Below are 27,987 nucleotides of genomic sequence, written 5' to 3'. Positions count from 1 at the left end.
CCTGCTGCTAAAAGGATGGACATACAAAAGCTCATTGTATATCCAGTCCTCCAAAGCTCTTTTAAATTTTGTCTCCGGTACGGTATCACTTGTCTCTTCCATACCGACCCCAAATTATTTTTTAGGTCATCATCTCTCCATCGTAAAGGCCTACAGTGTACTCTTTCCACCTATCCGCTTTCTCCTCTGCTTAACCGTGGAATTCCTATTTCACCTTCGGTGTTGCCCCGCTTTTTTTATGTTTCACTGAAGGCTATTTTGGCTTTTTCATATGCTAAGTCAGTACTTCCCACCACAATTTTCGATTTCTTCCCATTTTTCCTACAGTCATTTCTTCTTGATTTTGTTGCACTTCCTGTTTATTTCATTCCTAAGTAGTTTATGTTGCTATTTTGCTACTTTTCCTGAGCATTTTTGGCGTCCCTTCTTTCGTAGATCAACTTAAGTATCACGTCCTTGGCCAAAGGTTTCTTCGTAGTTACCTTCCTACTATTTGCTTTTCCACAATCAGTGATTGCTGTTTCCAGAGATATCAACTCCTCTTCAGCTGAACTGCCTATTACGGTACTCGTTGCTTTAGGGAGTGGCTGGCTCTGAGCACTATGGGACTAAACATCTGTGGTCATCAGTCCCCTAGAACTTAGAACTACTTAAACCTAAGTAACCTAAAGACATCACACTCATCCATGCCCGAGGCAGGATTCGAACCTGCGACCGTAGCGGTCACGCGGTTCCAGACTAAAGCGCCTAGAACCGCACGGCCACACTGGCCGGCTCTTTAGGGAGTATGATACCAGTTTCATCATTTATCAGTAACACAGTATTACACTTCCTTCCACGTTGAGTCTGCTGTATTCTCTTTAACATTAGTCTACTCTTCATTAGTATCAAATTGTGAACTGGATCTGTATCTGCTCCTGCGCTCCTGAATACGCTTTATGATGCTATATCTGATATGGGATTCTCTGTCTATACATGATGTGATACAGATGGTATCTTCCCGTGTCCCCGAGTCTTTTCGTACTATACCTTCTCCGCTTGAGACTCTTCAACAGATTATTGTCTGAAATTTATTGCAGAACTGATTTAGCCGTTCTCCTCTCTCATTCCCAGTAGCGAGCCCATATTCTAACGTTACCGTTTCGTCTACTTCCCTCGCCTCGAAGAACGTTATTGCTTCTATATACTCCGTTCCATTGCATTATGGCTGATTGCGGAAGTGCAGCAGATACGTTTCGCAAATAAGCGAACAGTCTTCGTGGCAAGTATATAATTCATCAGGTTACCTCCCATTCCGAAAGCTGTTGCACTCAGCAACTGTTATATTCACTTGTGAATTATAGGTTGCAGCGATCCGTCTTCCTTTTTAAATTTTACTGTGCACATCTAGATTTGAGCTATAAGCTAGAAATTCTCAATGCACTATTATTGTCGCTCAATGCATGTAATATCCTGTTGGTAGGGATTCATCCACAGTTCATTGAATACACTAGCAAGACCGTGCTTTGAATGTCTGTCAGCTCCTCCACCCTTTGTGACAAGTCCGTTGGCAGAAAGAGAGTGGCTTTCTGTGTCGGAAGCCTTCGGCCGCCATTGCTGATTGTTTTTATTCAAAATCTATTCATTGGTTATCCTCTATCTGTACAAATCATCAAATGCGTGTAACCCACGCTACGATCACGTTGTGACGTTATCAGGCAGCTTCCCAAGATCGTGGAGACGCGTCGAAGTGTTACTTGGAGCTTGTAGTGGGGACGAGTTGGCGCAGGGTGCTTTATTTAGCACAAAGGCCCACAACTCGCCTAATAACCTTTTTCTTCCTTTTTCTTGCTATGTTCTTTATGTGCTTCTTAACCCATAAGCGCTCAGATTATTTTAGTGCGAATATTTTTCAAAAACTTTTAAACAAATCTTTGAATAGTCTAAAATAATGGTCTACAATAATATATACCTGAAGCGTAGATTGACTCCCTGTGACAGAAATAAACACTATGCTATAAATAGGACGCCGGGTGTTTGCGGAGTCCAGTAAAGAAAACAATCTTTCTTTAGCCTTCCGTCCTGTTTTACAAATTTTGTTCCACTTTAGTTTTAAGGAGATAAATCAGAAACAAAACACTAAATTTCAAAAGTGGGAAAGAGTTATTGAAATACCCAAGTTACATAACTAATTCAGTACCCTTGAAAGATTATGAGTAATAATTTATCAAATTTTGTAGGTAGTTTCTAAAGGGAGTTACATCATACTTACACTTGGTAAACAAGGGTACTTGTAATTATCTATTAAAATAAGTGATTAGGACCTACAGGCTCAATGAGCTACATTTACTAAAAATGTTATAGTAATTGTTGACCTAAACGTTGGCAAACAAGTACTCGTAGTATTTAGTGGTTTGTTAAATGGCACAGTTGCAGTCAAACTAGTTACTTGGGAATTCCAGTTAATTATGATCTTATGGGAAACAAACACTTAAAGTTGCATCACACTTAATACAAAATGCGACGGGCTTCCCAGAACATGTTATGGAATTGGCATCTTCTTAAATTTTCTCTTTTCTAGAAATTTAATCTCTTCCATCCATTTATAAATTGCTTAACAGAGTGACAATCGTTGCACCTGACCATTATTTCATCAATCGAGAGATTTTCATCAAGTTTCTCCTATTGTGGAAGTTTTCTTTTACATAATGGCAATCCAATTTCTGTCATTGAACCCTCTCTCACTTTTGATAGCATTCGCTTCATTATACTTTACAAAATAAAACATTGCTTCTGTTCAAGATTTTTATTACGTGTTATGGCACTTTTTAGAAGGGCAAGCATCAGATTATGAACCTCAGACCATTAATTTCTCTCGTTGGGCAATGTGTGGTATGCAGATGTAATTAAGAAAGCAATCAAATCTTTCACTTCATCTGCTGGAGTAGAACATTGTGGCTTTTTTTACCGCTGTTTTACATGCTTTTCAGTTTCTTAGAAAACGCTGTTTAGCAACTCAGAAGTAAGTAGTTCCTGAAAAAGGGAGACAGGCTTATAACCTTGCGTAGTGTTAACAATATTTTAGTGGTTATTCTACATTGACTAAACTGTGATTAGGATTTGTCTTAGACAATATTTCCTGGTTTACTCTTTTTTTATTTGGAAGAACGATTCTGCAGTTGCGACTGAACTTCAGTTTCCTTGCCACTAGATGAAGCTGCTATAGAATAAATCGGAACGTCGTAGTCCTCCAGCAAGTTGTTTTCTAGTGTCCCTGGAATATCCCGTACCATAGGACGCCCTGTTTCATCGTCACCGAAACCCTACTCACTTCCTTACTTGACATCAGGTGATAATGCAGCCATATCTCGCACTATCTCCTGAGAGTACAAGTATTCTACAGTCTCTTTAGCCGATTTGAATGTTTTCTGGAGATACGTGTTACAGTTCCTGAAAGAAAAGGAATTTAGGTGAAGGTATTATACAAACCCAGCGTCCAGTTTGTAGGACACCATTTTAACCCAAATTTTCTAGTGCGATATTATTAGCATTAATCAGGTATTTTATACAAATGGCATAAATAGCTTTCGACATTCTAATTGTTAAGTAATATAATCTACTTACTCTTCTAGTAAGGCGTCCAGCAGAACAGAAAGCATATCATGTGCACAGGAAAAAATTCTCTATTTCTAATTAGGCAGGCTAAAAAACGTGTTCTCCAAGTGGGCTACAGCTGAAAGTGTGGAGGCAACAATGAATGCAGACAGAAAATACGAGACGTTCACTGTTGCATGATTCAACAACTGAAAGGAAGCGTCCAATAACTAGGGAGGTAATGGCTTAATTTCTCAGTTTGCATCAGCAGACAGACTTAGTGTTTAAACCAACAACAGAGGTGAATGAGTATCTGAACAATCCAAAGAACATACAGCGACTAACTGCCACTGTTCCATTGCTATGCTACACGAAATCTCTTGCACCTTCAGCGAAGTATCCATAGGACCTAAAAATGAAGAAGGAAAAACTTTAACTCTAGTCTTAAAGGACACTAGAAGTATTGTCGTCTGGGAAATACAGATAAGTCGGTAAAATCAGATCATACACTGGGGCCAAGGAACTTACAAGCCTTTCAGGCAACGAGCTAATATGCATCCAACAAAACTGAACATGGATGTAAATACTTGCGTGAAAAACTAATTGTCTGATCTACTGGTTGCTGGGTCATCAAGAAGCTGCTTAAATCATGCAGGATCCAAACCATTGTCTTTTATACATGTGGTAAGGTTGCCTGTAAGTAGAAGAACCAAGCAAAGTAAGGATTCAATGTTATTCGTGTCAAGACTTTAAAATAACACTCCTTAGCCAAAACAACTATAAAAATTAAGTCAATTGCACCTTGACATATTATGACAAATCTATGTAATTGCACAAAACCATTTTAAAAAATTAGTGATAATCAACAATGTTTAATATATCAGTAAGGTTAATGACAGATGGTTATAGTAATTCAAATACTTTCTTTCAACTCTTCAAAAGGTTATTCATTGGAACAAGAAGTACGAAAATTAATTTTACAGCTATTGTTGTTCTTTTTCCAAACACAAATTTTTTTGTATGTCGCTGGCCACTATTGTTCAAATATTCAGTCAGCTTTAACAAGAGAAGCAAATAACATTTTATCAATTGAAGTTACATGGGACTCTCTTCAAAAGATCTAACAAACAGCCCATAAAACAGCAGCCCACAAATAGCTATAGCATGTGTTTGACTAAAATACAACAGATGATTCGGGTTTATAGTCTGCACAGGATGTCATGGCCAGTAGATGTGCAGACTCCAGGGCAGGCATACGGAGAGCAGCGGTGAAGGGGGTTAAGGGCAGGCATTGTAGGGGAAGTGCCATTCTAGAGCTGAAGGTTACAGTCACATCTTTTGTAAATATTAAGTGGGACTCATTCACGCCTGCACTTGCATGGAGACCATTCAAGAAGATCTACTGTCACCTCTGCTTTGGTTAGTGGCTAGAGAGAATTCCGCCGAAAATGCAGCGATTTATTTTCGCCTGATCTGTTAACAATTAGTAACTTGCAGAGTAGCGCCATGGGCGACGAATTATGAGTAAAGCCTACACATTTCTCTGATTTCCATGTTAAAATTTGATTCTTTTGCCAAAAAAACAGGGTTTAAACAATCTCACCTCCCTAATGTGTTGTTCAGAAATCTGAAACAGCGTTTAACTGAGCTCATTAAGTGAGGTTACTGAGGAAAATTAATGTCATGAGCTTATGAAGAGGCACACTTTCGCTAAAAGAAAACGTGTACATGTCTTCACTTATGTTGTTCCGAAACCCATAGCATTTCTCGTTTCACTAGTTATCGATGCCCCTAAAAAATAACGTTCCTCCTTCGAAAAGGTATGTAGTTAGTGGAATAAAAAGGTAGATAATGAAGTTTCACATAATAACGATATGGTAAAATACTCTCCTCTCTGCTTACTATCATTCGCCAAAATCTCATTTCGATATCTGAAACTGTTTATGGAATATGAGGAATGTGGTCGATATTTCACTCAGGTTTTATCACTGGCGCAGTGCCATCGCCAATGAGTGGTGACAGAGAGATATCTTTTCCATATCTAAATAAAAATTCTATACGTTAGCTAAATTTCATACGCAAAAACATATTATGTAACATGCACCAAACGCATAATCATAGCGACGTCAGTTTTTAATTGCTTTTCCGAATCCCACGCAGTTTCTTCCTTCCATGTAAATATCACAAATACTATGACCATTAACGAAATGGTGGGCACATGATCATGAGCTTTACACGCGAGAGCTACAACGAAAGCTAAAATGAAATTTTTTATCGAATGGTTTCTATAACACCGTTTGATAAAGGTTGCAGGGCATGTGCTTTGATTCTGTCATAGCTGACGGAGCAAAATTTCGAAAAAACTGTCGGACCTCGCTTCCGAACAAGCGAATGAACTCGTTCATTACTCTGGACGAAAATAGGTCACTGCGAGTCGTCCACCGTATTCTGCGTGAACTCTACCGAAAGGGAGTTCATTCAAATGTAACAACAAACAATTACAGCTCCTTGATATGAAACCACCACACCTAAGGCAATAAGGTTCAGACGAACACACCCGAAATTACTTAGGGCTGGCCCGATACGTTGTTCACTACAGTCCTTTCCTAAGCAACCAATGGGAATACACCTCAAGGCACAACCATTCAGTGACAACCTAATGACCAGAAAAGTAATTTTTAAGTAAAACTAGTAAAAAAGTAAGTCATCGGCTTACACGTTGGCATTTCAGTCAAAATTGTTGCGAAAAGCTGCTAAAGGATAATGTAAATGTCTATGCCAACCGGTCCCACGTACACCTGATAGTGAAGAAGCTCAGTGGCCAACCGACACTTACCTTGATATCACGGCAAATACTTAACACTTGCGCAGGACAGAAAACATAGGTGGAATGGAGTCACGAACGGTTAGTCTGATGAACTTCACCTATGGAGACACAATCTTAGCTTAAAAGTATAGCCCACCAAAACAGAAGCAACAAGATTTGCCCCAGTACGGAACATTAGCTTGCAGGCTCAAAATACCTAAAGAAAGCGACTTGGCGATTTAGTGGACAATGTTCCAGACATAAAAGTACTGCGAAAGTCCTACATTAAGACGAGTTTAACATTAAAGCAAATTTCAAATCACCATTAATTTAAAACACAGCATTAAATCACTACTCTATAATGCTTTCCAGATGGAAGCTATTACGTTTCGATACGACCGACAAGCTCCTAAAATCGACTGGCCGGACACAATAACAGAGAAAAGCAACAGAAGACTGAACCAAATCAGATATAAAAAGCAGTAAGGCACAAACCCGTGCAGGAACCGAACCTATTGCAAATATCAAGCTAACAGCGGAGATCAAGATCAGTCCACGAAAGCCGCGTGGTCTCGGCACTGAAGCAACGAACTAAAAGTAACATACCGAAGATTCAAAGCGGCTGCGCGATGGCAAACAGTGAAAACCGTGGAGCCGCCAGAAGATGTGAGGATGACGACAAACAACCGCTCGCCTCCAGACTGGGTTGGCCAAAGGAATAACGTAACCACTACCGTTTCAGGTGCCGGTTCCTCGAGTCCTGAAGATGTTCAACCAAACCAACTGGGAGGTCCCACAGGCGGTGAAACGACCAGCCGGCTCGTGGACCCGTAGACCTGCGCTGTCCGCGCTGCTTCAAAACCTGACTCTACCCAGATAACGGTCTCAAGGGCACTTGCCACAAATACGCCGCGCTCTCTTCACGCTGATAATTGCTTTCCAGGAACGTGGGGCAAACTATCGACCATGCAACTGTCAAAGCGTATCTCTAAGTGTTCAGTTAGAGTTTTTATAAATTAATCATCCGGTTTGGAGGTAATTCATGATTATCTCTTCAATTCTCTGTATTAAATGTTTCCAGCACTAATTCCGCATGGTTATAGTGTTCATTGCTTATATCACATTCCCCTTTAGTGAAATGTAAAATGAAGTTTTCCATTGTAATTAAGTGTCTTAGAATGTGCTCCAGTTATCCATGTTACTCCAAGGATAAATATCTTTTAAGAAATATGGGGATTGTCTATCAATGGGTGACCACAGTATTTGCTAATAGACAGTGATTAGCGAGAATAGGAGAATAGGTGCAGATTTCAGATGAAAAAAGGAAGGATAAATGTGCTAACGCAAGGTAAAGGTGGTGACACAAAGTAATGATTACTCATTTAATTCACCGTATTCTCTGTCTCTGACTCTAGTGTACTGAGTTGTACTGAGTTACAAATAAGTGCATCAAATCATTACTCATCAGTAGGAAAAAACATGAAGCTGCTGTACTTCAAGACATCTAGTATCTCTATATTTCTTTTAAAAAATCTGTTGCTATTAGGGGATAGAAAGTCTTTGTAGATGATAAAGCTTCTTTCGACATCTGCAGAAACTAGTGAGCCAAACTTTGTATTAATAAGGAATGGTAAGACTACAGATGTGACAAATTCCTTAATACTTGGTTTCTTCGGAAGACTTTACTCAACTTATCTTTGGAAAAGCCATGTAATTGCTCCTTCGCAGAAGATTAAGTATCCCACTGTCTTTTCTTTCTGAATCGTTGCTGTTTTAATCATTTAATAGGTCTCTCGTACATGTAACTGCAGGCACAAAACGCTTCTGACGGCAAATTACGTGTTTTTTTCTGGTATCAGAACTTGCTGTGCCTTGGAAATTGCTGATGCGTCCGCTGGATCCAAGGAAAGCACAAAGTCTCTACCCTTGTCAGAACTTTCATACAACATGGCAGCACATCATTATAACATCCCCAGCGAGTAATGACTAGGAAATCTGGAAGGAGCAGGTCAGTGATTTCTTTGTTGGCAACAACATCTTTCGGAGCTTTCAGCAGTATCTACTTCAGAGCAGAGATAAATGTCGTATTCTTTTCTTATGGATTTACAAACCCTGTGAAGGACATGGACCAAATATGTAATATGCTTAGTCAGACCCGTAACCGCCAGAAGAACATTTTCTACCTCCGTACCACGAGGCAACAATTTATAGAAAACACATGATTAATGACATTACTGTACCGGCATCGGCTTTCGGCAGCTCATGCATTTTAACAGGATAGGCTGCATTATTCTCCTCTGCTAAGAAAACAACTAAATTGTTCACGATAAATTGTTCCACTGAGTCTATGGTTTCATCTAGAATGAGACCCACTTTGCAGTAAAATACTTTCTCTTGGATTTTGTGGATGGTTTCTTTGTAAACAGGCGCCATCAAGTTCTTTTCTCAAAATGTTCTCATCGGCCATTGACATCTTTGTGTATTATTGAAGATATCCCTTGCAGGCTGAATGAATCGTTTATTGACTGGTATTCTTGTTTGGGTAAGAACTGCACATAAATCAATGTTGAAGTCCTGCAGATTTTGAGTTTCAAACGCATTTCATATCAGAGGTTGCCGTGACTTGTTTGTTTGAAGAATTTTGTTTCTTCAGATCTTATTGTTAGAGCTGGATATCCGCTGTATGAGGCGATCTCGCTGGTATTTTTCATCTAACGAAATTTCTGAATCGCGAATTGTATATCACTTAGCTGTTCCATCAGTTCCTATAGAACCTCTTTTGAATGTCTGAAACAGAACGAAATATGTGGCACTGGAAACCTTCTGCGTGGTACAGTTTGGAATATACTCGCCTAGTAACAAAATGACATTCATGAACAACAGGCTTTTGACTATGTTGAAATTAAAAGGATAGAATGAAATACATTCCTTGTCATTAGGATTGTTGCAGGCTTTTTATAGAGGGAAAATGAAAGATAAAAGGATTTGTCGTACAGACAGTTATTTTCCATTGTTGGATGTATATTTTCAGTTCCCTGTTTACTGACACAGGCAGGCTTACTACTCCCATGTTCACAGCACACTGAAAGTTAAATATTTTATATTGATTTGAAAGCATGTATAAAATTATACTCGCAAGTTATTTCCTTTATGCGCTCAAGAGGATTACTGAAAAGCTATGGTAAAAGAAAAAGGGGAATTACGGGCATGGTTTCAGGGGAAAAAATATAAAAGTCCCAAAAATGGGAAACAGGAGCATGAAGCAACGTATGTTTGCGCAATTAGAGGCAAAACTTTGCTCAGTGGTAGTTTTGCGAAGAGCTGAAAATTACCTTAAGGAAAAGGTGTGCACCTAAAAGGACTGGTGGGACTTGAGTTGTCAAAAATGGAGCACAATAAGTTTGTCTGCGGTTTTAAACAGTTACCCCGAAACTGTTCAACAATTGCTCGTATCGAAACGTATCGTGTACTGTTCTTGTGATTTCAGTCTCATGATTGTATACCACCTTTATGTCGGTTTATGATGGTATACATGTTCGCGGATGCATAGAGTGTGATGGTCTCTCAACTTAAGGTAGTACAGGAACCTACTGAATAACTACAGTAATGGATATCACAAATGATAGGGCGTGAGGTAGATGATATTGCAGGTATCTTACTAGAATGAAAATACTTGCAGGAAATGCGCATTGCTCTCGGGCTGCTACCAGTCAGAGTTTCTTTCTTTTTTGATGATTAAGTACAATAGCCATTCCGTCATGGAACGCAACTACATTTTATCACAATTCAAAGAACATTTAGTCAGTTTAATGTAGTAAAAACTTGGAGGAAACAGTGGACTGACGCTGTCGATATTGAGCGGAAAATTTTAAAACAACTTTCCGGACGAGAACGTGACCATCTTCTCTCTCATTGTGTAGTACTGACAAATTAACTGGAAAAAGGGCGTGTTGCGGCGCTAATCTGCATCAGGTTACACTTGGTTCATTATGGTTATTAGGGGGGGTCTGCATCTGACGTTACTGCTAGCTTGAGCTGCTCGGTGCATGTAGCTCCGTCTAAGTCCGTCACATGTGAAGACAGCTACTGGAAGCAACTGCACACAACTTCCCTGACGCTTGTTCGAGCCAACTGCCCATCCGTCTACTATAGTTATCCGAGCAGCGTTCAGTCGCCCACTCCAGGATCACGGTAGGCGAAGATGAGATGAAGGAGAGGGCGAAGGCGAAACTTGACGAGAAATATCATATCCTCAGTATGAAAGATGGTGATTGTAACAATGTTTGGCACAGCTTTTCATCAGTGAGTGAAAAGGATATCGGCTACATCTACTGCGGAAAGTGCTCTGCTCTCCTGTATTAGACATCCCCCATCACACCTGTACATCTACATCCATACTCCGCTCGCCACATGACGGTGTGTGGCGGAGGGTACCTTGAGTACCTCTGTCGGTTCTCCTATTCCAGTCTCGTATTGTTCGTGGAAAGAAGTATTGTCGGTATGCTTCTGTGTGGCCTCTAATCTCTCTGATTTTATCCTCATGGCCTCTTCATGAGATATACGTAGGAGGGAGCAATATACTGCTTGACTCTTCGGTGAAGGTATGTTCTCGACATATCAACAAAAGCCCGTACCGAGCTACTGAGCGTCTATCCTGCAGAGTCTTCCACTGCAGTTTATCTATCATCTCCGTAACGCTTTCGCGATTACTAAATCATCCTGTAACGAAGCGCGCTGCTCTCCGTTCGATCTTCTCTATCTCTTCTATCAACACAATCTGGTACGGATCCCACACTGCTGAGCAGTATTCAAGCAGTGGGCGAACAAGCGTACTGTATCCTACTTCCTTTGTTTTCCGATTGCATTTCCTTAGGATTCTTCCAATGAATCTCACTCTGGCATCTGCTTTACGAAAGATCAACTATATATGATCATTCCATTTTAAATCACTCCTAAAGCGTACTTCCAGATAATTTACGGAATTAACTGCTTCCAGTTGCTGACCTGCTATTTTGTAGCTAAATGATAAGGGATCTATCTTTCTATGTATTCGCAGCACATTACACTTGTCTACATTGAGATTCAATTGCCATTCCCTGCGCCATGCGTCAATTCGCTGTAGATCCTCCTGCATTTCAGTACAATTTTCCATTGTTACAACCTCTCTATATACCACTGTATCATCCGCAAAAGCTTCAATGAACTTCTGATGTCATCCGCAAGGTCATTCATGTATATTGTGAATAGCAACGGTACTACGACACTCCCTTGCGGCACACCTGAAATCACTCTTATATCGGAAGACTTCTCTCCATTGAGAATAACATGCTGCGTTCTGTTATCTAGGAACTCTTCAATCCAATCACGCAATTGGTCCGATAGTCCATATGCTCTTACTTTGTTCATTAAACGACTGTGGGGAATTGTATCGAACGCCTTGCGGAAGTCAAGGAACACGGCATCTACCTGTGAACCCGTGTCTATGGCCCTCTGAGTCTCGTGGACGAATAGCGCGAGCTGGGTTTCACACGACCGTCTTTTTCTAAAAACATGCTGATTCCTACAGAGTAGATTTCTAGTCTCCAGAAAAGTAATTATAGTCGAACATAATACGTGTTCCAAAATTCTACAACTGATCGACGTTAGAGATATAGGTCTATAGTTCTGCACATCTGTTCGACGTCCCTTCTTGAAAACGGGGATCACCTGTGCCCTTTTCCAATCCCTTGTAACGCTACGCTCTTCTAGAGACCTACGGTACACTGCTGAAGGCACGTGTCGGCAGAACACGACATACTATAAATTCTGAATGATTAGCAGTTTCATTGAAAGTTAGAGTAATTAGAAAGGTGCGTAGAAATATGTTCCCGAGAAGTTGGTCCATTTCCATTAACATTAGGTGTAGGTTTCCGCGCTTTATGTCAGGAATTTTTAAATGTCGGTTTAGAATTGAGACATGTAGCCGTTTTCCATAGTTTACTCTTCCTATGATGATAGCACGATCACTGAAGGACAAGAGCGAGTAGGATGCCCAGCATTATCCAGGCTATAGGCGTGAATGTATGTGGGTGTATATCGGATACATGGAGCGAAAAGTATAGGAAAATGTGTTACCTGTCTACTATTGCCGACTTTCGTTATCGAGATTAGGCACTACGAAATATTGTATTGGTGAAAATAGGGGGAGAGGAGTTTCTTAAGGCGCTAATATATGGAATGCACTGCAGGCACGCCTTTCAACATTATGTATGCATTATGCGTGTTTTGAGCACAGTTCTGAAACGTATAATGGGTTATGGTTATTTGATAAATAGGATTAGAGTGGTTTATTCCACTAGAGGTTCATGAAGAATAGTGGTGACGTGAATTCGATGCCGACAAGCTTGAAGCAAGAAACGGAGAGTAAGTGGAACAGCTTCCTTATAACGTTTCAGTATGTAGGAAGAAAATATGACAAAATCATTGAACTGATTCAGGAGAGAGGCAGCTTTGAGAAACGCACTGGTTACATAGCAAAATAAGTCGTAACATTTTTTCAGAGATGGAATCCGAGTACAGTTAATTTGGTCCTTCCTAACTTAATTCTAGGTGCTGTCAATATCTTCAGTCAGTGTAGTATGTCACTAATATAAGCGTTAAAAAGCTCGGATGACAATCACATCCTTGCCTAAATCCCTCATTATCAATTATATATTCTTTTAAAAACGTGTTTTTGTGTTTTTATCCTCTGTATGGAAAGTAACACCACCCTTCAGCTTCAGGGTTTAGCTTGCACAATGAGAGGCACCGGTATTTTACGGTTTTCGGATAGTACGTGAAGGTCCTCCGTTATAGTCCAAACTGTTCTGCAGTCTTTCGTGGAGGCCGTATGACACTACCTGGCTACCTGTCCGTAGAATGGCAATGTTAATCTTGGTACCTTCGTTGGCAGTATTCGCGAGTAGGCTATGGGCCTGTACTTCACTTCACATTCTCTTTACTCTCCCTGTCCATCAACAATAAAAGCATAACCTGTCTCTCCACTCAGTCATCAAGGTGCCGTACACTTGGCAGATACAAAACACGTGAACTTTGGGAAAGGAACCTGCTGATATTTACGAGGAAGGAAACCCTTTCCAGTTAACTGTCTAAGTGAACAAAGTAACGAGTTTTTTCCTTCCGTGCGCCATAACTTAGAGTAAGATAATTCCAATTCTTTCCATTATTTAAGAAACGTTTGAAACTTACAAAGAACCAAACACGTATTTTACAAAGAGGAAATACTTGAAAAACATTAATGAAGCTTTGTAAAGCGTCGATGATCCGCATGCTGATAGATAGATTAGGAAATAAAATGGCGTACGTGAAATTAAGGCAAGTATCCGTGGACTCGAAACGAGGATCATGTTGCGTAGATAGTTCTTGACGTTCGTGCCGAAACTAGCAGTGTTGCTGGAGAAAAACCAGTTCGATGCAAATTAAACTTCTCTTTATTCAAAATGTTGATAACAGTGGCGGGTACTCTGTGGCAGAAATGTGGAAAATTCTAAGCAAAGGAAGAACGAAATGAAAGAACTGGGACATGGATTAGGACGTTTTGGGAATAATGTTTTTCATGTAAGGTTCACAGATGTCAAACAGTCACTATATGCACAGGCCGATAAGACGTACCTAGCACACACCAAAAATACATTATGTGAGCAAAAGTATCCGGACACCTGGCTGAAAATGACTTACAAGTTAGGGGCGACCTCCATCGGTAATGCTGGAATTCAATATGGTGCTGGCCCACCTTTAGCCTTCATTACAGCTTCCACTGTCGCAGGGATACGTTCAATCAGGTGTTGGAAGGTTTCTAGGGGAATCGTAGACCATTCGTCACGGAGTGCTCCACTGAGGAGAATTATCGATGTCGGTCTGTGAGACCTGATACGGAGTCGCCGTTCGAAAACATCCCAAATGTAGGATTCAGGTCAGGATTCTCTGCAGGCAAGTCCATTACAGGGATGTTATTGTCGTGTAACCACTCCGCCACAGGCCGTGCATTATGAACAAGGGCTCGATCGTGTTGAAAGATGCAATCGCCATCCCCGAATTGCTCTTCAACAGTGGGAAGCAAGAAGGTGCTTAAAACACCAATGTAGACATGTACTCTGATAGGGCCACACAAAACAACAAGGGGTGCAAGCCCCCTCCATGAAAAACACGACCACATCTTAGCACCACCGCCTCCGAATTTTACTGTTGGCGTTACAAAATGGTTCAAATGGATGGCTCGAAGTACTATGGGACTTAACGTCTGAGGTCATCAGTTTCCTAGACTGAGAATTACTTAATCATAACTAACCTAAGGACATCATACACATCTATGCCCGAGGCCGGATTCGAACCTGCAATCATAGCAGCTGCGCGTTTCCGGACTGAAGCGCCTAGAACCTCTCGGTCACGGCGGCCGGCTGTTGGCGATACGCACTCCGGCAGATGACGTTCACTGGACATTCGCTATACCCACTATCTGCCATCGGATTGCCTCATTGTGTACCGTGATTCGTCACTCCACAGCGCGTTTTTCCACTGTACAGTCGTAAAATCTTGTGGATTATGAGCAGCCGCTCGACCATGAAATCCCAGTTCTGTCATAGTACTTGCAGCGGATCCTGGTGCAGTTTGGAATTCCTGTGTCATGGTCTGGATAGGTGTATGCCTATTATGTATTACGACACTCTTTAACTCGCAGTGGTCTCTGTCAGTCAACAGTCTATGTCGGGATGTACCCTTTTGTGCTGTACGCGTCCCTTCACGTTTCCACTTATCTATCACATGGGAAACAGTGGACCTAGGGATGTTTAGGAGTGTGGAATTTACGCGTACAGACGTATAATACAGATGGCAGCCAGTCACCTGATCACGTTCTACGGAGCACTCCATTCTGCTCTCTCACGATGTCTAATGACTATTGAGGTTGCTGGTATAGAGTATCTGGCAGCAGGTGGCAGCACAATGCACCTAATAAGAGAAACGTATGACCTAAGATCTTGAGTCCCATAGTGCTCAGAGCCATTTGAACCCACAAAAACATAAGTCCCCTAGAACTTAGAACTACTTAAACCTAACCAACATAAGGACATCACACACACCCATGCCCGAGGCAGGATTAGAACCTGCGACCGTAGCAGACCCGCGGTTCCGGACTGCAGCGCCAGAACCTTTTTGTGGGTGTCTGGATACTTTTCATCACTTAGTGTATCTTTCATAGTTACTAGAGTTCTGTAAATACGATATTTCGTTCGCTCATACTCGCTCTAGCCCACCGCGCTTGTGCATGACGTACCCGAATATGAGCGCTCGCAATGGGCAGACTGTGGTCGAACGAGGCGCCGTGGGAAGGGCAGAGCCCGTCCGGTCTGGCGCGTTCGCTGCTCTGATGTCACCGTTTTAGTAGCAGCTCTGTCTTTGTACAGGTTGGTGTCACTCATGACATACTTCCAGCAACCGGTGGAAGTACAGTCACATCAAATTAGTTATGCTGCAGACGTATAATACTGTGTGGTAGTGTGTAAAAGGATGATCCGCAACGGAAAATAACGCGCTTTTTGTAATAGCGTAAACGCGGAAACGATTTGGGCTTTCACAGGAAAACTATGTAACTTTTGTCGATCTTATAATGAAAAATCACACTGCAGCTTTTTATAATACCATCTGTTTTATTGAGTCATACGAACATATGTGAACTTGACCTCCTAACGTATTATAAATCTAACAAAAATAAAATTGCCCCCAAATTATTCCCTCTTGGAATAATTACAAAGAATCAACTTGTTTCATATCAAGCGTGCTTCGTCGGTCGGAGATAAACTTCCAATCCACACTGAAATTTCTTTCGCTAGTCACATTCGAGGCTTGAACACAAAACACTGTTCTCACTAGATTTTATAGTTTGTGAAAGAGACTAAGGTTACGATTTCACATATCAATCGGATCTTCGTCTTCATGACTGTCCATTCGGGTTAAATAAAAATAAATTTCGTCGGTAGATGGAGTATTACATTCATCATAAAAACCTTAAAATATGCATGCAAGTGTGAATGAAAAGGCTTAAAACGCATGAAAAATGACGAAACATGCAAGATGGAATAAAGAAACATAGTAGTTAATGCGTGCATTATATCTAAAAGTCGAACCTGTGCATGTCAGTTACAAACAAGGGATCCAGCAGCGGGAAAAATCGGTACATTTAGAATGCTGATATCATTTTCTGAATACTTTCTGGTAGAGGTTAGGATGGTGGCCGTTCTGAGATTATTTTCTAAAAATTTGCAAACTGGGGATGCATATCGTGTTTCAAGAATTGTACCATGTTTGCTGTTGTTGTCGGTAACAAGCGGATGCGATGCGAGTGAGCTGCACCGAAACAATCGATAGCACAGAACCAACTTCGAGATATGTAGCACGCAGGGGGGCAACATTTTATTTTTTTAAAATCATACAGTCATGAATTTTATGTAACAGTATTAACTTCTAGTTAATACTATTGGACCAAAGCATCGTTTACAGTTTATATTACACTTTATATTATCGTAGACATACACGACAACGTACTGTTCCAAATGTTCGGTAGTAAAATAGTATCTTCGATCACGCAAGACATCTTTCTGACCTGAAAAGGGTCGTTTCACATCAAGTCGGGTAACTGGGCAGTATCTGAATTTGGGTTCTATGTTGACACTTATTGTTTCTGGTAAAAGTTCACCCATCCCATTAATAATGCTATCAATTTGGCACAAGGTTTCAGTGCCTCTTTTCAAAGTTTCTTTTTCTTGGGAACAACTCCGACAATGATGAATTCACTAGAATAAATTTATTCGTACACTGAAAAGATTCATTCAATGCCAAACCTTGAGTTTCAACCTTTTAAATACTTGCAGGTATATGGGAAAAATGAGAGCAAATCATGGCAGTGTCTTTTTCGATACCGAAATCACCGAGAGCATCCTTGACCTTTCCCACTGCCGAAGCCTCTGCACTATCGAAATCGTTTACTACCCCTCTAATGGCCTTGAAATGTTCGTTGTAATGCAACACAGCTTCGACCCACATACCCTAACGCTTTACCACTGGCACATTTGGTAGTTTTACTTTGTGGGTCTTGATGCGAGCATGAGCCTTTAGAAATAATTTGTGGATGACATCAGTTTATTTACATTCACAAACGTGGAACGTACTTCTGCAGCAATGTGATGTACTCCATGAACATAGCACGTCACATGTATTAAATCGGCATAAAATACTCGGAGGGCTTTTCCTGCTTTGGTCATATAGGGAGCAGCATTAGAAATAACTGCAAATACCATTTAATCTGCAGAAGAGCCTGGCAAATGTTTTTCTAATACCCTAATTCACAAATCTGGCGATGGTAGAATGAGTTACTTATTCAAGTTTTTGAAGGCCGTTAAATAGGAAGAAGATGGCTCTTCTTTTAAAGCACGAACAATTCAATTTGCAATGTAACGGCCACAAGTGTCTGTAATTTCGTCAGCTGAAATCCAGATAATGTTGTCCTTGAATTCATTGAGTATTTCTGCCAGAACTTTAACGTAAATTGTCGGTATGTAATTTTCGCGCAATGTTGATCCATATGATATATTTTGAATTCAACAATATTTGCACAGGAAGCCTTTAAGGGTTGGGTTTGTAAGTATGTGAAGAGTAATATTGTTTGCAATGAATGCTTCACATAGATCCATGTTAAACAGACATTTTGGTTACCTTTGGACAAATCCCTCCTACTGCAGCTTGCTGTTGCTAGAAGTTGTCGTGGTCCTTTCTTTTGCTTTACTGCGATATGAAGATTTGTCTTGACATGGTCTATTTGAAACTTTCTTTTTGCACGAAACGTTTCTTTTGCAAACTCGACAGCATACAACAGTTCCATTATATGTAAATGTTCCAGGATGGCCAGCTATCAACGAAACGACGTTTCTTTTTGTGGGGGCATAGCGCACAACACGTTACACTCTACACGTCTTAAACACGTTCAGCTGTATACAAGTAAATAGAAAGCTAAACTGAAGCAATGGACGTCCAACTAAAAGCTTGCGAAGTGTAATTTAATTGTTGCCGACGCGTAAGTAATGACAACGGAGGGGATTAGCCAGGGGCGTGGGGGCAGAAGCATTGACTCTGTCTGCCTGTTCCTGCTCCTCTTCAGTAACGATTTCGCTAGGCATTGGCCTCTCGGTTAGCGACTGCACGCGGTACTAGGTCACGGTCAATCTGTGAGACCGTCAGTCAAAAATTTTAAAATGTTGTTAACATAGAGCGAAAATATGCATCGTCACTAGTTTTTAGTTGAAATATGCAACAACCAGTGGAACTGAGCTGAATATGCTAATTCATATGCAACATACAAACGCATATAATGCTGTCTCTACTGATGACTTACGGAGTATGCAGAACGCCAGATATAATCTTCAAAGTACTGCTTTGCAATGATGTTTGATTTGTAAGGAATATGACTTTAAAATTCAGCTCAAAATCAGTAACCATAACATTCCAGGGCAAACACCCAATAATAGCGATTTCTTTTTTTTTTGGGTTGCCTACTTTTAGAATAGTCTGTCATCCCATGTTACGCACAGGACTGGTAGCGCTCTTTTCCTTGTGCTACTTTGGCACTTGGACTTCCGAAATGTGTCACACATATTTCGCGGTCAATAAAGTCGTCCTTGCTCTGGTGTATAACTTTCTATGCTACCTAGCTAGCTTAAAAACAGATACACGCATATTTACTGGAGTAGTCGCTACCCTCCTAGTGGTTCTCTCTCACAACTTTATTACTTTTAGAACGGTTTCAACCTTTTTAATTATTTAGTCTCTGATGTACCATAACTACAGAGGTATAAGTAGAAAGTGAAGAAGATGCCAGGCAGTGTGTGAGACTATTCGAAAAACACTGAAAGGTGCGCGGACCTAAACGTAGCTAAAGCTGTAGAAGACGATTTCACTGAAATGTGAAAGTAAAGACAGAAAGGCCACAGCCATATACAAGTCACAGACATGCAGTTCCTTAGGATACAACTGGGACACAGATATCTTGTTAAAATAAGAATTCAGGATACAAGAAATCAGTATACAAGAAATCAGTTAGCTACACATATTTGGAATGTGGGAGAATATGGACGAATAGAGGAGCTCCTGGAAATTGTGTTTAGGAATAATGGACCATATAAAGTTTCCGAAAATGACACAATTGCACAGACATATTGGCCAAGGTAGACCGAAGAAAATACGGGTCTAATGTCTAAATCGATAGCGATGATAATGGTGACCTCTTAAGCTGAGTACAGTATTAGATTGCTGAGTATAGTATTAGACACGCGTTCTACATATCGAAGGCATCTTCAGTGGATTTATTTCATCTACTTGTCTGTTCTGCCAAAGTCAATATTCCATTTTATTTAGTTGCAGATTAGGAAAAGGAAAAATCGGAAAAACCTGTGACTACATGAGAGAAAACAAAGAGTTTGTCATGACAGACAGGTAAATAAAATAAATCCACTGAAGATGCATTTAATAGAAAAATGTGTTATATGTTATATTTCGGCATCGAAAACCAGTAACAATTATCCGGACACTTATTATAGGACGTTAATTTGCCTTAATAATGGCTTTAACTCTGCCTACGAATCGTCACCAACACCACAACAGTACGTTAGGGACCTTGGCTACGGAGGCGGAGTTCATTGAAGCCGAAAGGTGAAAAACTGAATATTTGATGAACATTTGTGTTAGATTTATTTCGTTAGAGCAGTTTTCTATTAATATGATTTTTTGGTTTAGCAAAATCCTTTCTTCATGGCGCTATTATACGAGGTAGCCAAAAGACCCTCAGAATTTTCAGACAAAAATGAATCTGCCAATACCGGCAATTCACACAGTGCCTCTCGTGTCACTACCACACCGTCCTGCGGATTCTGTTGAGAAATGTGTTAGTTATGAATGCAGGAAGCTGGGAAAGTGAATAAGTGAACAGGCAAACTTTTACGTACTCTTCTCCGGCGAGGGAACGGTGGAATCGGACCGGGTGCTTGCGAGGCATGCATATTCATAGCGGCGCGTGCGGCGGGCCGGCCTACCGCTGCAGGGGCATCCCACTGTAGCAGGTGCCAGACCCGGGATCTCACTGTGTTTACTTGTCTGCAGTACGGCACGCTTGTTCTGTTGCAGTTCTGGGCAGCGTACGTGCCGTGCGAGTCGCAGCACCTGAACGCCGTGCAACTGACTCTGGAGCAGATAGACCTCATCCGGCGGCTCATCGACAAGTACCCAGATCAGCTCATGTTCGCTGCCTCTGCTGACGGTAAGGGCAAGCTTCAGGTTGTAGCAACATCCACTCCAACTGGGACATTTATTTTATTATTTAAAAGATTCATCTTTTCACTGGATTGTGGCCAACCTCCATCACATTCTATGTTTTCATCTCAATGTATATTTGAAATGCAGTATCATATTTGCCTTAAAGGTACCCGTGTGTTGCGTTGGTTGGTCCCACATAAGCTATACAATACTCTAATTCATTAGATATATCCCGACCCGATTAGGGGACATTAATTTGCCTTTATAACGGCTTCAAGTCCGCTGGATACACTTAATTATAACCCTAAACGCCTCTGGAGGAATGGCCTTTTCTTCTTCAAGACCCGAAACGAGAGAAGACTGTGAAGTTGAACTCAGAGATCTGAAGTCGACATTTTCCACTCTGCTGTTACTGCTTCTTTACTGATAATAAAAAAACTCCCAATTTCCTTTCTTCTCGGCGGATCTGCCTCTTTTGACGTCTAGTGGTCAATTCCGCATTATGTAAGGATGTTCGGATACTTATCATGACATGGTGTACTTCTACAGGGAAGCTGCTCATCATCAGTTATCCTCAAGTTAGATCATAGCTAACTTTTGTTTCTGCTGGTCTGAGAGAACTGGCGACTTCTTGTGCTCCCCTTGGTTTGTTTTTATGATGCAGATTGGAGGTACGGCATGTGACGCAATGAAATTTTTACTGCGCTTCGACAATGACAGTGCATTTACAGTTCAGCCAAGCTCAGAGTAACGATAAGAACCTGCACAGTGCTTTATGTCGGCTTGATATCAGACAGAAAATGAGGGGTTTTGATTGTGTTGAGTTTAACTGTTTGGGGAGTCTGCAAACGTGCTTCTCCATAATGTGATATGTGGGGGCTATCCTTGGACGCAGAAGAATGCATTTGGGGGTTCTTGGCCTGATGAATTCATGGAGTTGTGAGGTGAAGTAGCAGATTTTGTGCTGAATTCGACAGATTTCTTCTTGATGACATGATAGCTGGATGGCTGCCCTAACAGTTGCCTATTGCATGTGTTAAGAATCTAGTGGACAGTATCCGTTATTAGACACAAAAAAAATGTTCTAAAAGTCTGCAATGGTATCAGCTGTGTGATGGTGCCCACACACCACTCTTCCAAACCGTATAAGATGACCAGTAGATGTTGCCGCACCAAATAGACAATTTCGTGCTGTTTCGTCGTGCATGACTCTTGGAGAGAGGGTACAAGTGGGAAAATAATCAAGAACCCCTTACTGGCTCTATGGTCATGTATGACCTCTTTGCTGTTCTGTGATAAGACTAATGTCTTGTCTCAGTCTTACCAAGTCCGCGCTACAAGTTGTGAGCTGGTAGTCGGGAAGCTTGAGTTCGGTGGTCAACTGAATTTATTCGCTCTTGTCTATGATGGATATTCGCCCCTCTGACAATGCATCATTAATTTCGTCAAGATGGCTCTGGAAGTGCCGAAAATGTAGTTGAGGTCATGGCAGCGCTTTAGGAGCACAGAGTTATAAGCATACAGTGTGATTCCTGCACCAGCCTTCTTCAGTGTGTCGTTGGTACAGATTAAGTACTACGTGGGTCCCAGAACCAAACCATGCAACATCCGAACCAACACTAGTTTGATGTCTCTACTGTAATTACCTTTCCCAGGGACTAATCAACGATTTACAGCGTATGTCCTGTCAACCTATAGACTCAGATTTATGTTATACATGAATCCATCACACTAGACGCCGTAATATGCCTTTAATACATCAAGAAAAACACCCCCCACCTCCTCCTTGCTCCACACTTTAGCCTGTGGTTACCTTCATCTCTCCTAGACTCTTTGTTTTTAAAACATACTCAGCCACGAAGAGAGAGTAATGGATAGTGGAGTGCTCAGCGCGGAGTCCAAACTGTTCAATGAAAAGGATATTGTGACCAGTAAAGAAAGTTTGAAACGATTATAGAATAATAACTCCAGCATTTCACCTAAGAAATCAAGGAGAGACATGAGTCTACAGTTTATGGGAAGGAGAAATTTTCCTGGGTCTCGTAATGCCAACAGCTGTTTATTGGTCTACAAAACTCTTGGTGCGTGCACAGATTTGCCCCAAAATATACAATAGTAGATAATAGCAAACAAGACAGGCCATCACGTTTCAGTGTCTGAATGAAGATGGTGGCATTCACATTCTACACAAAACCTCGAAAACTCTTCCTAGAAGTGTTCTCATCTACTTCCTTTGTGAAAACTTCTGTATGGCCGACTCCCCATTGGAATATCCGAATATGCCTTTTGTATATATTGTCTATCAGAGACGGTATAGATAGCGTTCTGTTTCAAATAAACATTAATCTGTTCACTAAATGTCACCTACTGGTACATCAGCTACTATATAAGCCACGCAATTTACTATACATTTCACACCTTTCACAATAACACTTGTGTCATCTAAAAAGAGAAGTTCCGGTTTGAAACATCTGACTTTTGTAACGTCAATAATTGGTTGAAAGTATTTTAGCTTATATAAGACCACAAATCAAGAAGAATATAATAATTCCAATCCCAAAGATAGCAGGGCTTGGCAGATGTGAAAATTACAGAACTATCGGTGTAATAAGCCACGGTTGCAAAGTACTATCACGAGTTCTTTATAAACGAATGGAAAAACTGCTCGAAGCCGACCTCAGGGAAGATCAGTTTAGATTAAGTAGAAATGTAGGAACACGGGAGGCATTACTGAGCCCACGACTTATCTTAGAAAATAGATTAAGGAAACCAAACCTCGTTTCTAGCATGTAGACTTAGAGAAAGCTTTGGACAATGCTGACTCGAATACCTTCTTTCAAATTTTGAAGGTGGTAGGGGTAAAATGCAGGGAGCGAAAGGCTATTTACAATTTGTACAGAAAGCAGATGGCAGTTATAAGAGTCGAGGAGCATCAAAGGGAGGCAGTGATTGGGAGGGGAGTAAGACAGGTTTGTAGCCTATCCATGATTTTATTCAATCTGTATATTCAGTAAGCAGTAAAGAAAACAGAGGAAAAATATGGAGTAGCTACTAAAATCCATGGAGAAGAAATAAAAACTTTGAGGTTTATCGATGACCTTGTAAATCTGTCAGAGACAGCAAAGGACCTGGAAGAACAGCTTAACGGAATGGACAGTGTCTTGAAAGGAGGCTATTAGATGAACGTCAACAAAAGCAAAACGAGGATAATGGAATGTAGTCGAATTAAATTGGGTGATGCTGCAGGAATTAAATAAGGAAATGAGACGCTTAAAATAGTTAGTTTTGCTATTTGGGGAGCAAAACAACTGATGATGGTCGAAGTAGAGGAGATATAAAATGTAGAGTGGCAATGGCAAGGAAAGAATTTCTGAAGAAGAGAAATTTGTTAACATCGAGTACAGATTTAAGTGTCAGGAAGTCTTTTCCGAAAGTTTTTGTATGTTGTGTGGCCATGTATGGTAGTGAAACGTGGACGATAAATAGATTAGCCAAAAAGAGAATAGAAGCTTTCGAAATGTGGTGCTACAGAAGGATGCTGAAGATTAGATGGGTAGATCACATAACTAATGAGAAGTTATTGAATAGAATTGGGGAGAAGAGAAATTTGTGGCACTACTTGACTAGAAGAAGGGACATATTCTTAGGAATCAAGTGATCACCAATTTAGTATTGGAGGGCAGCACAGAGGGTAAAATTCGTAGAGGGAGACCAAGAGATGAAAACACTAAGCAGATTCAGAAGGGTGTAAGTTGCTGTGGGTACTGTGAGATGAAGAAGCTTGCACAGGAAAGAGTAGCATGGAGAGCTGCATCAAGCCAGTCTCTGGACTGAAGACCACAACAACACAACAATAACGAGATCATAAAATCTTTCTTCTTTACGTCTTCGTTTACTACCAACAAAAGGTTCTGAGGATTTCAAGGTTGAAGATGCTGTCATCTAACTTCGCTGGTAGATGTTTCTTACAAGCATCTTTTCTCAATTATTCTTTTCAGTGCTTCTTCGCTTTGCACTTCATGTAAACATCTATATTTGATTTACATCTAATCACCATTTCAAAACTTTTCAAGATTAATATTGTGTGCTACTGAGTGACGTTCCTCCAGGCAAATAATTTCCTCATTTCCGTATCGTATATCATCAGTGAAGCATATGGTTTGATAATGGGCCTTAAAACTCGTTTCATTACAAATTTTCTCAGATAGTGACAAACACTCACAAGAGACTCAGTTATTAGTCTTTTTAATGTCTGGATTAATATGTCTGTAAACAGAAGAAAAAGGTTTTTATTGTCATTTTCGACTATGAGCCTTTCAGTTGAAAATCGTTATATACACTTATGGCTTCTACCTTACACGTATGTATACACTTACACACATGCACAGTTAACTGAAATTGTAAGTGGCAGTGCAGTGATCACAGACATACATCTTGATAGAATATTATGGAAAATAAAATTTTAAAATAATGTCAGGTAGCAAATTTATGATGTTGTGGTAACTTAAGCGTAATTAAATACAGCATACATATTGAGAACTTGCACATTCTGTTTTTCTCTGAAGCATCGTCTGAGTCTTTATTACACACTTAATTGTGGTTCTCTTGTTTTGAAATATTTTAAATAAATTATTCAACACATTTCTTACTATCTTTGGTTTTAAATAGGTAAACTGATACGTTTGTTTCAAAATTTTTTATAATATAAACAGTCCTGAAAATTTCCTCAGAAAACAATGAAACATGTAAATTGATTACAAAAATTATGTTGCACACAAAGTGAGTTACCATAAGGCTTGTACTTGTTATAGTACTTACATGGCACTGCAGAAGATGTTCAGAATTAAAATGTGAAAGGATGTGGCTGGATAATATATTTTTATACCATGGTAGGTAATAATAAAATCATAACTATTAAACATGCAGAGCTCCTCTTATTTTCTGTGCGTGCTATGAAAAGCTGGGCAGAAATTTCACATTATCCAAGAAATAGTTTCATTACTTTTTTTTTACCAAACCATGTTCCCACTCCTTATACGCTATCTTATGTGGGCGTTTTTGTTTGCATTCTCTTTTAAAACTTATAGTACATATTAACATCTTGTGCAGGTTATATGAATGTTTGTCTGAATTGAACTTACATATATTAATGAGTGATAATTTTGCATAAAATGCTTTACACATTTTAAGTATCCAGTTAAGACACAGGTATAGGGTTGCGGGATTATATATGGTATAATTATGCGATGTTGCGATATTTCTTTCTTGAAACCTGAGTTGGCTATACTGTGGTTATATATATATTCAATACCCCATATGACATTATTAGTAGTGTATGGTGGTGGTTATATATCTATGATACATTCTGCAGCTTTTCGTCTGCAAACAAGGAAAGGATTTCTATTCGTCTATTTCTCTTATCTGAATGGGTTCAAATATTTTGCGAATGTACTCCTCCTCATTCATAATTGCAATTTGGTTTCCGTTGTCAGTGTTTCTGATAATGGCACTTGCTTTTCTGCAGTCTTCTGTAGATGTCAGTATATGGTTGGTTTGGTTTATTATGATTTTATTTCTTCAATGCCAAGTTATCTGGATAGGTTTACATTTCATTTACCTGAATTCAGCTATTCTTGTTGCTTAAATACGTTTTCAGTTTCTGTTATGGTGTTCTCTCTCTTTTCGTGACACGTAACTGTGCTTGTGTTATGTTTAGGACTCTTTTAAAGCAAGAAGTTTTCATGTTCAGATAATTTTGCTTTTGGTAGATTAATCAGTTACTAATTGAACATCTATTTCTTATCTCGTTATACGAAAGACTGAATACACCTTAATTCACCATACATCTGACTAGAGAACTGTATACTGCATTAATGAGACAGATAATAATAAAAAAACAAAGCCACTACAAATGAAAACACCGTGATGACTGTAGGAAAGACCTACAGAAGACTACAAATGAAACTGAAGCAATAATATGCCATTATCACAAAAGCTGACAAGTCTAACACAATTACAGATAAGAAAGAGAAGGAATACATTAGCAGAATATTTGAATTCATCCACAACAATGAAATTACAGAACTTACAAGTGGTCTACAAACTGATACCAATGGAATTAGAGGAAAACTTTGAAAAACACAGAAATAATCTCCACAAAGGCAAAGATGAAGAATACAATTGAAAATCATTCTAAAGCCACCACTCTGAAATCATTTCCTAAAATTCATAAACCAACCCTACTAGGCTTGTGAGCAAATTCATCAATGACACGAACTCCTGGCTACTCAGACACATTACTACACAATAATGAAAGATACAAGAAGCAGATGCCTGAATGCTCTGGTGATTTAACAGACACAGTAAGTATTCTAACCGTATCAAACACAGCTACATCAATGTCATTCGACATAATTTCCATGTACACACGTTCTAATGAATAAAACTGTCCACATCATAGAAAGGCCATTGCACCGAGAAGGAAATGCCACCTGTGACAAATATATAAGGAATATTGGCCATTCTCAAGCTCTTCAGAGGACAAACGGAGTTTAGCGTCAATAGCAAGTTTTGCTCTGAACAAGTTTTCAAGGATATGTAAGTAACATGCCAAACAGTGTGACATACAAAGTTCCTCAGTTTGTAGAAGAAAATCCTAAGAACATAAAAGTTTTTGCTGTTTGCAAATGACAAGTCGTAAACTGTGATAGATCTTAAATTACCACAATAGATAAGTAACAGCGTTATGTGAGATAAATGAACCGATATTTAACAATATTATTCCCAAATAAGGTTCTTTAACGTAGATTTGTCAGAGCAGCAGACGTACACAATATATAATAACGCCTCTCGGTGACGTGTGTGTTTAATGGTAAACATAATCAAATGTAAAATACTGGATTCCAGTATATTGCTCATTATCACATGTAAATAACTCTTATGCAAATACTCATCTGCCCTACATAAAATTTAATATGTAGAAATGATTAGCCAGGAAGGAAATAACGAAAAATTCCACTGAAGATCTTACATGAAGTGCTGTGGCAAAACTAATGAACTAATATCCTGTATAGTGTTGGTTTACTCACCTATAAATACTAGTACTCAAAGTTACACAGTATAACTGGACTAAAAGTTGTTGAAATTTTTCACATTCTTCATTAAATGATTGTATGAGAACTGCATAGTACTAAAAGAATCTGGAAGGTAGCTTCCTTATTATGAAGCACTGAACAAAGATGTAATATGACGTACGCTTGGTTAGTAAACTCAAT

At 39.8% G+C, this 27,987-nt stretch overlaps 1 protein-coding gene across 1 annotated transcript in view; it reads left to right on the top strand.

Moving 5' to 3' along the window:
• The window catches only part of LOC124606410 (dipeptidase 1-like), a 347,567-nt gene that overhangs the window by 223,514 nt on the left and 96,066 nt on the right, over positions 1–27,987 (top strand). The window contains exon 3 of the mRNA XM_047138391.1: positions 20,585–20,717. Within this exon, the coding sequence (XP_046994347.1) occupies positions 20,585–20,717 (133 nt within the window). The remainder of the gene's footprint in view (positions 1–20,584; positions 20,718–27,987) is intronic.

This window comes from Schistocerca americana, chromosome 3 (assembly GCF_021461395.2).
Source record: "Schistocerca americana isolate TAMUIC-IGC-003095 chromosome 3, iqSchAmer2.1, whole genome shotgun sequence".
NCBI classification, from domain to species: domain Eukaryota; kingdom Metazoa; phylum Arthropoda; class Insecta; order Orthoptera; family Acrididae; genus Schistocerca; species Schistocerca americana.
Note: the sequence above shows the minus strand (reverse complement) of the source record. Positions and strands in the feature narration are given on the sequence as shown.